This window comes from Macaca mulatta, chromosome 8 (genome assembly GCF_049350105.2).
Source record: "Macaca mulatta isolate MMU2019108-1 chromosome 8, T2T-MMU8v2.0, whole genome shotgun sequence".
Classification (NCBI taxonomy): Eukaryota; Metazoa; Chordata; class Mammalia; order Primates; family Cercopithecidae; genus Macaca; species Macaca mulatta.
Window position 1 is genome coordinate 111,719,412 of NC_133413.1, and position 14,540 is coordinate 111,733,951.

A 14,540-nucleotide genomic window follows, 5' to 3' on the forward strand; every position below is an offset into this window, starting at 1 on the left:
TAGTATATCCCTCAAAATGTGTGTTTAGATCTTTAATTGCGTAACATGTGTTTACCCTTTCATGATTAAATTCAGAAGCATGCCATCTTAGTAGTGGTTCATTTGCATACTCTTTCAGGAATGATAATGTTCAAAGAGGTATAGGGGCCTTAAAGAAGTAGGGGAGGGCTGGGCGCAGTGGCTCATGCCTGTAATCCCAACACTTTGGGAGGCTGAGGTGAGTGGATCACAAGGTCAGGAGTTTGAGACCAGCCTGCAGCCTGGCTAGCATGGTGAAACCCCGACTCTACAAAAACAAACAAACAAACAAACAAAAAGTCTAGGGATAGGCTTAGAGATTTCCTTCTAGGTCGTGTGTATAGGAAAAACAACTTCCAAGATACTAGGGAGATAATTCTGTTTGTAGTCAGCAACCAGGCTGGATAGAGCATGGATAGGTAGATGAGTGTGTTCACAGGTGTGTGGCAGAGGTCAGTAGCAGACAAACTTTCCAACATACTGCTTCAATAATTGTCTTCATTAGTGGCAATAAACTATGCACTTTGCTTTCAAACACCTAAGAATTATTCAACAATAATAATTAGTCGCTGGGTGCTCCCTGGGTACCAGCAGCTTCTTAGGCATAGGAAAAGGAGACAGATACATTTCTGCCCCATGCTTCTCCAAATAGACTACTGATGACCAATCAGACATTCCTAGAAAATTGAGTGTGAGCATTGCTCTTAAATCTAACACTTTCCATAATTGCTTAACCCACTTGACATTTCTGAAGCCTTGCACACTCTTGATGGCCCATTTCTGAGTATTAGTCTCCTTCTCATCTTCATTATGTCCCCTCTGAGCAATTGTGACATCCTCTCCACTTCCCTCTCTGCTGCAGGGTCTCCAACTTTGAATCCAGTCTCATCTTTCAGTTATCCATTGAGGTTATCTTTGCTCTGCTTTACAACTATAATGATAACTGAGAATTGCATGGGCTTTTAAAACATTTACAGAGAAAGTTCCATCCATTATCTGAATCAAAAATCACTGAAAGCCTCATTGAGTCCTGGCCCCAGCCCTCGAGGGGAGCACTGATGTTCATCCCAGTGTGATGAACCTGTCATCGTGTGATGGACTGACACTCTCTTTTAATCCTTGATTCTTGTTCTTTCTATCTGTTTCGGGGGGGTTCCTAGGAAGCACACCATGGGATGAAGGTTCACATACAGGAGGTTCATAATGAATATTTTTGGGGTCAGTGCTGTGGAAGAAGAGGAGGGGAGGAAGCAGGATTGGGCAGAGGAAGAAGTCGCGCTGCAGTACAATCTCAAAGAAAGTCTCGTTTGACCTGACTTAGAATTCTGAAGATGGGATGACTCTTCTGAACTGTCTGCTTGTGAAGTTAGACTGACAGCTGAGGGTCGTGGGCCGGCAGCACCCTCAGCAGTGAGGCAGGTGAGTCCTTCAGTCATGAATGGGCATCCGGGCAGTACATCACAGCATCCACAACACGATTCCTCGTGCATGACATTCACTCAACACAACTGACTTGACTTGCTGTCTTGAGCCTCAGTATCTAGAGCAGGGAGCTCATGGAGAAGGGGAGCTGAGTGCCTGGGGCCAGGACCACTACCCTTGGTGGTGGCAGAGCAAAAAAGAGGCTAGAATGGGTCTGATCAAATCCCAGCAGATAAACGAGCAAAGGCCGAGGTCAGAGCAAAGCAGACAACCATATTTCTTACCTCAAGTCTTTATTTATTTATTTATTTATTTATTTATTTATTTATTTAACAGATTCTCACAACTGCTATCCTGGAAATTCACCATCACCCCTAAAATATCTAACCACATTGTCAATTGTGCTGCCTGGTCAAGGACTGGGGACCTGTCTCAGAATGATCTTTCTTAAACACAGATCTAGTCATGACTTGGTTTTGCTCAAAACGTTTCAATGGCTCCTGATTGCCTGAAGAATAAATTTCAAATTTCTAAGTAGACTCTCCAGCTGATCCTGTCACTTGAATGAGCCTCTCTCTCTTCTGGGTCCGGTGAAATCTCTCTTGTGGAAAGCTGTTGAGAATGCCTGCTCCATAACCAGCTGCGAGTCATCACTCTTCCTGACTGCTTTGTTTATACTGTTACAGTAGCACTTAGCAAACTTTACTGCACTTCGCTGCATGCAAATCTGATAGGTCGCTCTGATAGAATGTAAACTCCGTGAAGGCCAGCCTGGGCTCCTCCATGTCAGCAGAGCTCCATAAATACTTTCATGTTTTAAATGAGTAATGAATAAACCGTTTTTAAAAATGCTTTCTCTTTTACTCCTATCAGATCTTTCCAGGAAGGATAAGCTAGAGAGAAATTGTTTCTACTGAGAATTCACTTTAATATAAGGCTCCCTGAGAAGAGGTTCTGAAATAAACAAAATAGCTGGCACCATCATGAGATCCTAGAAATGCTCCTTGGACAAACCTGAAAGTCCTGAGGAAGTAAGATGCCTAGTACCATAGTCTTGGGTGATTTGCTATAATGCTCTCTCTGTTAGAAAGAAAGTTTTAAAAATAAAAGCTTTTTTTTGGGGGGGGGAGGACAGAGTCTCAGTTGTCCAGGCTGGAGTACAGTGGCACAATCTAGGCTCACTGCAACCTCTGCCTCCTGGGTTCAAGTGATTCTCCCGCCTCAGCCTCCCGAGTAGCTGAAATTACAGGTGCCTGCCACCATGCCTGGCTAATTTTTTTGTATTTTTAGTAGAGAGGGGGTTTTTCCATGTTGGCCAGGCTGGTCTCGAACTCCTGACTTCAGGTGATCCACCGGCCTCAGCCTCCCAAATTGCTGGGATTACAGGCATGAGCCACTGCACCTAGCCAGAAAAGCTTTGACATACTTCTTTCAAATGATTTTCAAATGAGAAAATATAATTAATGTGTATCAAAAGGAAATTCATAATATCCATTTTCTCCTGTGGCTGTTACCTAGCCAAAAACCTTTGGCAACTATGATTTCAATATTCTTTACTTTGCTGTAAGAAATCGATGTGATCTAATGAACAATTATGAATTTATTGACACCAGGAGACTGGGCTCTAAAAGGACAAGCAGGTGCTTTGCTAAGCAACCCTAACAATCTCTGCTGACGGAAAAGAAAAGAAGACAGTCACTGCCGCCAGGTGTGCTTAACCCCACATGCTATTCTCAAGAAGGGTTGACACAACCATCACAGAATGGGAGACCCAAATCCCCTCCCACAAAAATCTTTTGGTCACGCAGCACTTACCACGTGCCGGGCGCCATGAGCTTGAGCTCCATGCTTACAAGTCTCATGTAATCTTCGCAAGAACCTAAGAGATAAGAAAAACTTTCATGACTTGCATTTTATAGCTGAGGTTTTCAGAAGTTAAGGAACTGCCCAAGATCATGGGTCCTCTCAGCTGCAAGGCAGGACTAGAATAGAGTTCTGAGTAACTGAAGCCTGCGCCCTAAACCTGCTCCTTGTGAACTTGACTGCATGTTAGAATCATCCTGGGACTGTGGAAAGATGCAAAATAAATCAGACAAGCAACAACAACAAACAAATAAATATATATATTGTGACATGGTGTGAGGGCTCTCTAGAGAAATACAGGACAGAAAAAGAATAGTGATGTGTGGAGAAAGGGTAAGTTGCCATGTTAAATGATGTCAGGAAAATGGCTAGGGAAATAATCAGTGAGATTACACATTAGCAAAGATATGAAAAAAATGGGGGAGCCGTGTATGTATGTCGGGGAAGAGGTTCCCAGACAGGGGCTATATGGCAGGCAAAAGGCCCTATTGTAGAACAATTGGCCAGTGCAACTACAGAGACTGCGACTGGGGGTTGGGGGGCGGAAGATGAGGTCAGAGAATCACATGAGAGTTTGTAAACCACGGACAGACTCCTCCCCTCTTACAATGTAAGTCTACTGGTTAAATTATTGATATTCCACTTTTTACAAACATTTAAAACATATATAAAACCACATTAAAAACATATCTTCAAAGTTGGAACACCTGAGCCAATGTTTGGGACAGAGAATGGAGGGGCTGGAGAACCAGGAAAGATGGGAACCAGGAGCAGCAGCGCCACAGTTCCTCTGTATATCTCTTCACCTTGATCTCCGTGTCCCCACTCCTAACTCCAATTATGCTATTGTCTTGTTTGGTGACCACGTTCCTATTGTGGCCTCCGCCCCACCTCATCCCCGCACTATATTCCGCTTTCACGTCCTCATCTCACCCGTTTTCTGGTCTTGGTCCCTGTGGTAGACAGTTAGATTGAGGGCCCCAATAAACCACAGCCCAAAAGAGTCATAACCTGGGTAGCGCCTCCTGCATTGACTCTGGAATGGGCGATGTGAATGTTTCTTTGCTTTGGCCAAAGAAACATTAGCAAATAGGATGCAAGCAGGGACCCCATTGGTGCTTATGCATTGAAGTCATCTGCCGTATTGTAATATTGCTCAGGTGGTTTCCTGAGTATTAATAGGCTGCGTGGAGAGAGACGCTGAAGGATGAGATGCCATCTTGGACTGTCAGCCCGAGCCAAGCTCCCAGATGAAGGCAGCCATATGACTGCACACGATGGCAGTACGTGAAGCAGGAAGGCTGTCCAGTGGAGTCGGTTCAGCCCTCAGACTCATGAAAAATTAAGACATTTTGCATGTCTGTATTTGTTTTAAGCCACTAAGTTTTGTGGATTTGTTTGTTTGTTTTTTAAACACAGCAATAGATAAACAAAGCAATCCCCATCTCATCTGGACCAAACCTCTTACTCCCAGGCCTGGCAGACCATCTCCACATCTGTGACAGCCTGAGTTGCTGCATGTCTATGCAATTCCACCAAGACCTGCTGATCCAGCTTCACCTGAACTTGGCGTTACCACATCTGGCTTTGGACAGATTGGCATTTGAACTTTCTGAGCAGGAAACAAATTGAGAGAAAACTGAGTGTACAAATATTCATTACTTTCATGCTGTGTTATGACCTGTGTATGACTCTCCTCATTCAATCCTGGGCCTACATTATATCTGTGATTCTGCTGAGTCATTGTTGGGAAATGAATTCCTATTTGCGTTGTCTATCAGCCAGTGAGCACAGTCCTTCTGGTTCCCTTTCATAAATATACTCTTTCCTCACATCCTCGAGGGTGAGAGATTGTTGGCAGCTTCATTTATTTACTTTTCTTAGCTGTTTTAAGACAAGACTCAAATTTTTAAAATTTAGTTCCAGAAATAGTTGAGAAAAGCTGATATGTTACTTTTCAGGAAGAGAGTGACTTCCTCATTTCCGAAGGACTGCTTGCACACTCCTGCTAATACATTTGCTTCTGGTGCACTCAGTGTGCGCTGAAGGGCTCAGGAATTTGGGCGGAGTGGTCTGCATTTGAAAATTGCCCACGCTGTGGCCTGAGTGATGGATCGTCAAGTGTGACGCATCTGATAGGAGAGACCTTGGACCTTGAACCCCACAAGGGCAGTGGTGGCTGATCTAGTCCATCACTGTATTCTCAGTCTTTGGCACAGGGCCGAACACAGAAATATGCCTAATAAATATTTATTGCATGAGTGAATAGATTACCTTTACGAGAAATTTCGTGCCTTGGAAATGATGTTTAATATCCTATAGAAAACCACTTATCTCGATAAGCTAAAAAAATTAGAATAAAAAAGCTGCTGCTCCAAATGTGATAAAAACAAGTTCAGTGTTTTCTTTCAATTTCCATGTCAAATATTAGTGTGAAAACAAGTTTACTATATGACCAAGTGAACTCTGCAGAACAAGGGCCAGGTAAGTAAGCAATGAATTGTACATACGCTTCCTCTGCATTTCATTTGAAATTTGAAAGCAAAGGTAAAAATTTCAAAACCAGAAATTTTTTTTTAAGCACCATTTTTTCTGATGAAAAGTAACATATATTGGGCAGCAGGGTGGCTCACACCTGTAATCCCAGCACTTTGGGAGGCTGAGGTGGGTGGATCACTTGAGCTTAGGAGTTTGAGATCAGCCTGGGCAACATAGTGAAAGCCTGCCCCTTCCCTTCCCTTCCCTTCCCTTCCCTTCCCTTCCCTTCCCTTCCCTTCCCTTCCCTTCCCTTCCCTTCCCTTCCCTTCCCTTCCCTTCCCTTCCCTTCCCTTCCCTTCCCTTCCCTTCCCTCCCCTCCCCTCCCCTTCCCTCCCCTCCCCTCCCCTCCCCTCCCCTCCCCTCCCCTCCCCTTCCTTTCTTTTTTTTTTTTTTCCTTTCTTTTTCTTTCCTTTTTTTTATTTAAGCAACACGGGTTTGCTTTAAATGTTTTATAAAATACGGTATTTCACAGTCTACTTTATTCCCTTACCAATATTTCATGCATCACTTTTCATTTTGCTGAATATTCTCTCATGTTATCATTTTTAATAGATAAGTTGTGTTCCTCTACTCTGTTTATGTGGGTATGAAATGTTTTTAACCTTCCCTAATTTTGGACATTTATATAGTTCACTTTTTTTTTTTTTTTTTACTATTATAAACAGTGTGATAATATGCATACCTGTAAAAACATCTTTGTATGTATCCATGATTATTTCCTAAGGCCAAATTCTAAGAAATGGATTTCCTGAGTTGAGTGGTTTCCATTTAAGTCTTTTGATACATATTGTTAAATTTCTCTCTGGAAAAATAGCCCCTTTTTTATACCTCATTCTATACCTCACACATAACTCCTGCACACTCATCATTCACCACTGATTATTATTATTGCTTTTGGGGTTTGTTGTTGTTGTTTTGAGACAAGGTCTCACTTTGTTGCCCAGGTTGGTGTGCAGTGATGTCATCTCAGCTCACTGCAATCTCAGCTTCCCAGACTTAGGCAATCCTCCCACCTCAACCTCCTGAGTAGCTGGGACTACAGGCATGTGCCACCCTGCCTGGCTAATTTTTAATTTTTTTTTTTTTTTTTAGAGATGGGGTCTCACTATGTTGCCCAGACTGGTCTTGAAATCCTGAGCTCAAGCAATCCACCTGCCTCAGCTTCCCAAAGTACTGGGATTACAGGTGTGAGCCACCATGCCTAGCTGCTTTTGGTTTTATTGTAAGTATAATCATGCTTGAAAATAAAAGCTTGTATTTGAAAACTCTTTGTTGTCAGTGAGATTAGACATTACTCTATTTCTTGGATTATTAGTGAGATTATGTATTTTAATATGTTTATGAACCATTTATGTATCTTGTTTTTGCAAGTGCCGGTACATGTCTTGTGGCTATTTTTTTCTATTGCAATGTTTTCCTTTTATGTATTGATTTTGCATATGCTCTTTGCATAGAAATGATACAGACTTCTTGTCATATAATTTGCAAATATTTTGCCTGTGTGGTCATTTGTCTTTTAGTATTGTCTGTGGTGATTTTGACATAGATTTTTTTTAAAAGTAAATAGTCTAATTGCATTATCTTTTTCCCTTCATAGTTTCTGTCTCTGATGCCATATTTAGAAGGGCTTTTGCACCCCAACTATTTAAAAAACCTCCTATTTTCTTTAAGTACTATTGTGGTTTCTTATAATTTTTATTTTATATTTAACCTCTTTTGGCCCTGCTCTTTAACATGTCTTTTCTTATACTTTATTTAGGTTTCATTGACTGTACTTCGCCAATTTCTTGAGATGAATGCTGAGAGTACTGATATCCAACTCATCTTCTTTTTTAATATGTGCACTTAAGGATATGTATTGCTCTCTAAGCATAGCTTAAGCTGGATCTTAGAAGTTTTGGTATGCATGACTTTTCCATTGTGATTTCTTCTTTAACCCATAGATTATTTAATGTGTAGTTTTAAATGTCCAAATACAGAGAGGATTTCCAGCTAATCTTTCTTTTGAAAAAAAAAATTGATTTCTAGCCTACTTCCACTCCAGAGAACATAATTGGTGTGATTTCCATCTTATACCATATAGACAATTTTTGTTTATGTGACGTGTGAAAAGTACACATGACACATAAACAAAAATTGTCTATATGCTGCAAGATGGAATTGGCAGATAGATACCCTTTTTTTTTTTTTTTTTTTTTTGAGATGGAGTCTCACTCTGTCATCCAGGCTGCAGTGCAGTGGCCTGATCTCCGCTCACTGCAAGCTTCGCCTCCTGGGTTCATGCCATTCTCCTGCCTCAGCCTCCTGAGTAGCTGGGTCTACAGGCGCCTGCCACCATGCCCGGCTAATTTTGTTTTTGTATTTTTAGTAGAGTCGAGGTTTCACTGTGTTAGCCAGAATGGTCTTGATCTCCTGACCTCGTGATCCACCTGCCTCGGCCTCCCAAAGTGCTGGGATTACAGGTGTGAGCCACCATGCATGGCCTAGATACCCTTTTTAAGTACACATGACACATATCTTGGGTGCAACATTCACATATGTCAATTGGATTAAACTTATTAATTAGGTGCTTCTTCTATAAGAAATGTGGAAAGTCTCTTACTACAACTGTGGCTTTTTCTGTTTCAGTGCTATTCAAAATGTGTTCTGCTGGCCAGTGGTAGTCTCCAAACTGTCACCTGTCCAAGAGCACATAAATTAGCATGTTCTTAGAACGCATTGTAAATTGAAACAACTATTTAGCAACTTTATTAGCAATTTGACATTGCTGTGACATCTATGCATTATTAGTGAATTTGTATTTTGTGTTGTTTTCACTTTCTCTATTAATCAGTTTTTATTGTAATTTTATAGGAGTATTAAACTGCAGCAGTTTAGAAAATTTTAAATGTTCCTTCACCACAGATACTTTGAAAAACAGTTTTATTTTGTAGTTCTGTTAAATTTTGTGCTGTGTATTTTCACCTGTTATTAAAGACATACAATCTTAGAAGTGCAAAATCTTTGCAGCAAACTGCACATTTTTGTCATTATGAATTATCTCTCTTTATCTGTAGTAACACTTTTGCCTTAAAAATCTACTTTTCATGATATTAATATAACTACTATAGCTTTCTTTTTCCATTTGTTTCTATATGTTTGCACTTTATTTTATTTTATTATTTTATTTTATTTGAGACAGAGTTTCACTCTTGTTGCCCAGGCTGGAGTGCAACGACGTGGTCTTGGCTCACTGCAACCTCTGCTTCCCGGGTTCAAGTGATTCTCCTGCCTCAGCCTCCCGAGTAGTTGGAATTATACGTGCCCTACACCACACCCAGCTAATTTTTATATTTGTATATTTTTAGTAGAGATGTGGTTTCACCGTGTTAGTCAGGCTGGTCTTGAACTCCTGACCTCAGGTGATCCACCAGCCTCTGCCTCCCAAAGTGCTGGGATTACAAGCGTAAGCCACCGCACTCAGCCTCTTTGTACTTTAGATGAGTGTTTTGTAAGCAATGTGTTGTAATTTTTTTAAAATCCTGACTGACAAACTTTAATTGGATGTTTTAGTTTGCTTATATTAAATGTAGTTACTAATGTGTTTAGATCTAATCTGCCCTTTTACTTCTCCTTTCTCTTATTGATCTATATTCCTTACTTCTTTCTTGCCTTTTTGGGGACTCCATATTATTTATTATTCCATTTCCCTCTTCTATTAGCTTGGTAGTTTTATATAATTTTGCTTTTCTATTTGTGCTTACCTCAGTGACTACACTTAAAATCTTCACTTAAAGTCTAACGTTGCTTGGTATTTCTACTCTTTTCCAAGGTAATGCAAAAACCTTAGAAGCTTTAAACTTCATTTATTTCCTCATGACTTATGTGTAATTTACTGTTTAGTTCTTTATGTGTATTTTACCCTAAGGGATTACTATATATATTACATATAAAAATATATTATTATTGTATTTTACCCTAAGCCACTATTATTATTGTTTTATATAGTCAATGGTCAATTAAATTAGTCACATATTTACCATTTTTGTGCTCTTTATTTTTTCTTGCATCTCTGATCTTCACTCTGAGTTGACTTTTCTTCTGTGTGAAGAACAACCTCTTAGTTTTGATCTGTTGTAACATAACATGTCTCACTTCTTTTTGGTAACATTTGGAATTATTCTTTGGCAATTATTTTCCTTCAGTATTTTGAAGATACCATTCTATTATCTTCTAGCCCTTGTTACAGTCAAAAAGTCAGGGAACAGTTTGTTATGCCTTGGAAGGTATCTCTCTTTTTCCCTGGCTACTTTCAATATTTCTTCTTAGTCCTTACTTTAAGAAGTTTTACTATGATAATTTTACTTTTATTTTTCAAGCTTTGAATTTTGAGTGATTCTGAAATCTGTGGCTTGATTATCTTTCATTAGTTTTAGGCAATTATCAGCCATTATCTCTTCAGATATTGCTTCTACCTCATTTGGGCTTCTCCTTACTTTAAGAAGCCTCATTTATACATATGTTAAAACGTTTTGCTATATCCTCTGTTTTTAATGCTCTTTTCCATGTTTTTCCATTTCCCCTCTCCTTTCTGTGCTTTATTCTGAGCTATCTTCCAGTTCACTAATTCTCTCTTCAACTTTGTCTAAATTCTGATTAAATTCATTCACTGAGTTCTTAATTTCATTTATTTTAATTTTTAGTTTTAGAATTTCCTTTTTTTTTTTTTTTTTTGAGACAGAATTTTGCCCTTGTTGCCCAGGCTGGAGTGCAATGTTGCGATCTTGGCTCACCGCAACCTCCACCTCCCAGGTTCAAGTGATTCTCCTGCCTCAGCCTTCCCAAGTAGCTGAGATTACAGGCATGCACCACCAAGCCCGGCTAATTATTTTTGGTAGAGATGAGGTTTCTCCATGTGGGTCAGTCTGGTCTCGAACTCCTGACCTCAGGTGATCTGCCCACTTTGGTTTCCCAAAGTGCTGGGATTACAGGCATGAGCCACCACGCCTGGCCATAGAATTTCCATTTATTAAGGGTTTTTCTGGTTTCTAACCCACTACAAAATTCTCAGTCTTGTATTTTATCTCAAATAAAGTAAGCACACATTTTAAATCTGTGGTAACTGTATTTTCTGTATCTTCTCTGGATCTGTTTCTATTGTCTCATGTTTTCCATAAGTTTTAATAAAATCATCTGGTATCATTGTGTGCTTGGTTATTTTTTTAATTGGGTTTCAGATGTATATGCAATATACAATCATTTGAGACTGACAAAGTGCAATTTTTCCTAAGAAAATTATTTATATTTACAGGCATACTTCAGAGATATTGTGGGTTCAGTTACAGACTATGGCAATAAAGTGAATATTTTAATAAAACAAGTAATACAATTTTTTTGTTTCCCAGGGAATACATAAGTTATGTTTATACTACCATGTAGTCCATTAAATGTACAATAGCATTTTATCTAAGAAAACAACATGCATATATTGATTTTACAATACTTTATTGCTAAAAAATGCTAGCAATCATCTCAGCCTTCAGTGAGTCATAGTATTTTGTGCTGGTAAAGGTCTTGCTTTGATATTGATGACTACTGATTGATCAGGGTGGTGGTTGCTGAAGGTTGAGGTGGCTGTGGCAATTTCTTAAAACAAGTCGACAGTGAAATTTGCTGAATTGATTGAGAGATTTCTCTCTAATGTGCCATAATGTTTGATAGCATTTTACCTACCATAGAGCTTCTTCAAAATTGGAGTAATCCTCTCAAACCCTACTGCTGCTTTATCAACTGAGATTATGAAACATTCTTAATTCTTTGTTGTCATTTCAACAATGTTCACAACATCTTCACCGGGATACTGCATTCCATCTAAAGAAACCACTTTCTTTTCTTATCCATTAGAAGCAACTCTTCATCTGTTCAAGTTTTATTGTGAGGTTGCAGCAATTCAGTCACATCTTCAGGCTCCATTTCTAATTCTAGTTCTCTTGCTATTTCTACCACATCTGCAGTTACTTCCTCCACTGAAGTCTTGATCCCTTCAAAGCCATTCATGATGGTTGGAATCTACCTTTTATAAACCCCATTAATATTATTTTTTTGACCTCCTCCCATGAATCATAAGTGTTCTTGATGGCATCTAAAATGGTGAATCCTTTTCAGATGCTTTTCAATTACTTTGCCCAGATCTAACAGAAGAATCATGCTTTACGACAGCTATAATCTTACAAAATGTGTTTACTTAATAGTGAAACCTGAAAATCAAATTATTTCTTAGTCCAAGAGGTGCAGAATGGATGCTGTGTTAGCAGCCATTAGAACAACATTAATACACATCCCTGTACATTTTTTTTTTCTGAGAAGTAGATCTCAAAAGTGGGCTTTAAATATTCAGTAAGCCATGCTTACTGAATGTAAGCATGTAATGACAGTGAACAGATATGCTGTCATTCAGGCTTTGTTGTTTTATTTATAGAGCACAGGCCAGATAGCTTTAGCATGCTTCCCGAGGGCCCTAGGGCTTTTGGAATGGTAACTGAGCATTGGCTTCAATTTAGTCACCAGTTACATTAACCCCTAAGAAGAAAGTCAACCTGTTCTTTGAAGCCAACATTAACTACTCTTTAGCTAAGTTCTAGATGGCGTCTTCTTTCAACAGAAGGCTGTTTCTTTCTACTTCAAAAATCTGTTGTTTTAGCATGGCCACCATCATCAGTGATTTTAGCTAGATCTGAATAATTTGCTGCAGCTCCTCCGTCAGCACTTGCTGCTTTACCTTGTACTTTTACATTATGGAGATGGCTTTTTTCTCTAAACCTCATGGACTAACCTCTGCTAGCTTCAAATTTTTCTTCTGCAGTTTTTTTCCACCTCTTAGGCCTTCATAAAATTGAAGAGTTAGGGCCTTGCTCTGGGTCAGGTTTTGGCTTAAGGGAATGTTGTGGCTGGTTTGATCTGCTACCCAGACTACTGAAACTTCCTCTATAGGAATCTCGCTCTGTCGCCCAGGCTGGAGTGCAGTGGCGCGATCTTGGCTCACTGCAAGCTCCGCCTCCCGGGTTCACGCCATTCTCCTGCCTCAGCCTCCCGAGTAGCTGGGACTACAGACGCCGCCATCTCACCCGGCTAGTTTTTTTTTTTTTTTTTTGTATTTTTAGTGGAGACGGGATTTCACCGGGTTAGCCAGGATGGTCTCAATCTCCTGACCTCGTGATCCGCCCGTCTCGGCCTCCCAAAGTGCTGGGATTACAGGCTTGAGCCACCGCGCCCGGCCTGGAGTAGCACTTTTAATTTTCTTCAAGAACTTTTTTTTTTTTTTTTACATTCATAACTGGGCCAACTATTTGGCACAAAAGGCCTACCTTTCAGCCTATGTTGGCTTTCAAAATGTCTTCCTCTCACTAAGCTTAATTATTTCTAGCTTTTTAGGTAAAGTGAGAGACATGCAACTCTTCCTTTCACTGGAATCCTTAGAGGCCATTGAAGAGCTATTAATTGGCCTATTTTCAATATTGTTGTGTCTTAGGGAATAGAGAGGTTGAGGGAGAGGGAGAGAGATGGAGCAACGGCCAGTCATAGCAGTCAGAACATACACATTTATCAATTAAGTTCACCACCTTATATGGGTGCGATTTGCAGGGCTCCCAAACAATTAGATCTTTGATAGTAACATCAAAGATCACTGATCACAGATCACCATAACAGACATAATAATAACAGTAAAATTTGAAATATTGCAAGAATTACCAAAATGTGGCACAGAGACATTAAGTGAGCACATGCTGTAGGGAAAATGGCACTGATAGACTTCCTCAATGCGGCACTGCTACAAACCTTCGATTTATTTAAAAAAACAGAGTATCTGGGAAGTGCAATCAAGGGAAGTCCAACAAAACAAAGCACATGAAACAAAATATACCTGTACTTCTAGGAGGCTGCTTAGGGTTATAACAATCCAGGATCAACCCAATCCAATCAGGGTTGGAAATGACTGGAAACTGTTCAATATGAGGGCTCATCTACTTCCACACTCACTATTCAGGCACAGCCCTTCAGGAACCCAAACCAATGTACTGGGAGTTTACTAGAGGCTTTCCTTTCCGAATTATCCTTTACTCCAGTTTTCATTCTCTTAGCTCCTTAAGGCTCTCAAAAGTGTTGTAGTCTACAGTTTCTCAGCCATCTACTTTGAAATTGCCCAGCACCTCCAGGGGCAAAGCATCCCCAGATGCTGTGTTTACCTCTCTGAGTTTCCTTCATCTCTTAGATCTTGACTTTATTATTCTTCACGGACTTTTTGACTCTCAGATACCTTCAAGGAGATGTATTTTATAGTTTTTCAGGTTTTCTGATGGTTTTCAGCAGGAGCATTGTTCTGAATTGCCTAGCCTCTTATTGCTAGAAGACGAAGGTTCTTTTTTAAAACTTCAATTCACTTGGAATGTATTTAATTTGAGGGTGAGTTATCCTGTTATTTCCAACATCATTCCTTGAGTAATATTTTCATAATGATATAAATAATTACCATTATCATACTCTAAATGATTGTACAAATATTTGGGTCTGCTTCTGGAATTTTTATTCTGTTCTGCCCCTCTTTATATTTTTACACAAGAACCAAGAACCATGTCATTCGGTGGTTAAAGTCCATTGCTGTAATTGTGTAATACATTTTAATATCTGGTGAGAGAAGACTTCCTTCTCTCTGTTTCTCTTCT

At 39.7% G+C, this 14,540-nt stretch overlaps 1 protein-coding gene across 3 annotated transcripts in view; it reads right to left on the reverse strand.

Annotated features, from left to right (window-relative positions):
- Nucleotides 1-14,540, reverse strand: part of LOC114680429 (uncharacterized) — a 141,286-nt gene that overhangs the window by 26,461 nt on the left and 100,285 nt on the right. For all 3 annotated transcript variants that reach the window (XR_013397394.1, XM_077943944.1, XM_077943945.1), the window contains one exon: nt 3,256-3,319. Coding sequence is in view for 2 of the 3 variants with exons in the window: in XM_077943944.1 (XP_077800070.1) it covers nt 3,256-3,319 (64 nt within the window). In the remaining variant the exon portion in view is untranslated. The remainder of the gene's footprint in view (nt 1-3,255; nt 3,320-14,540) is intronic.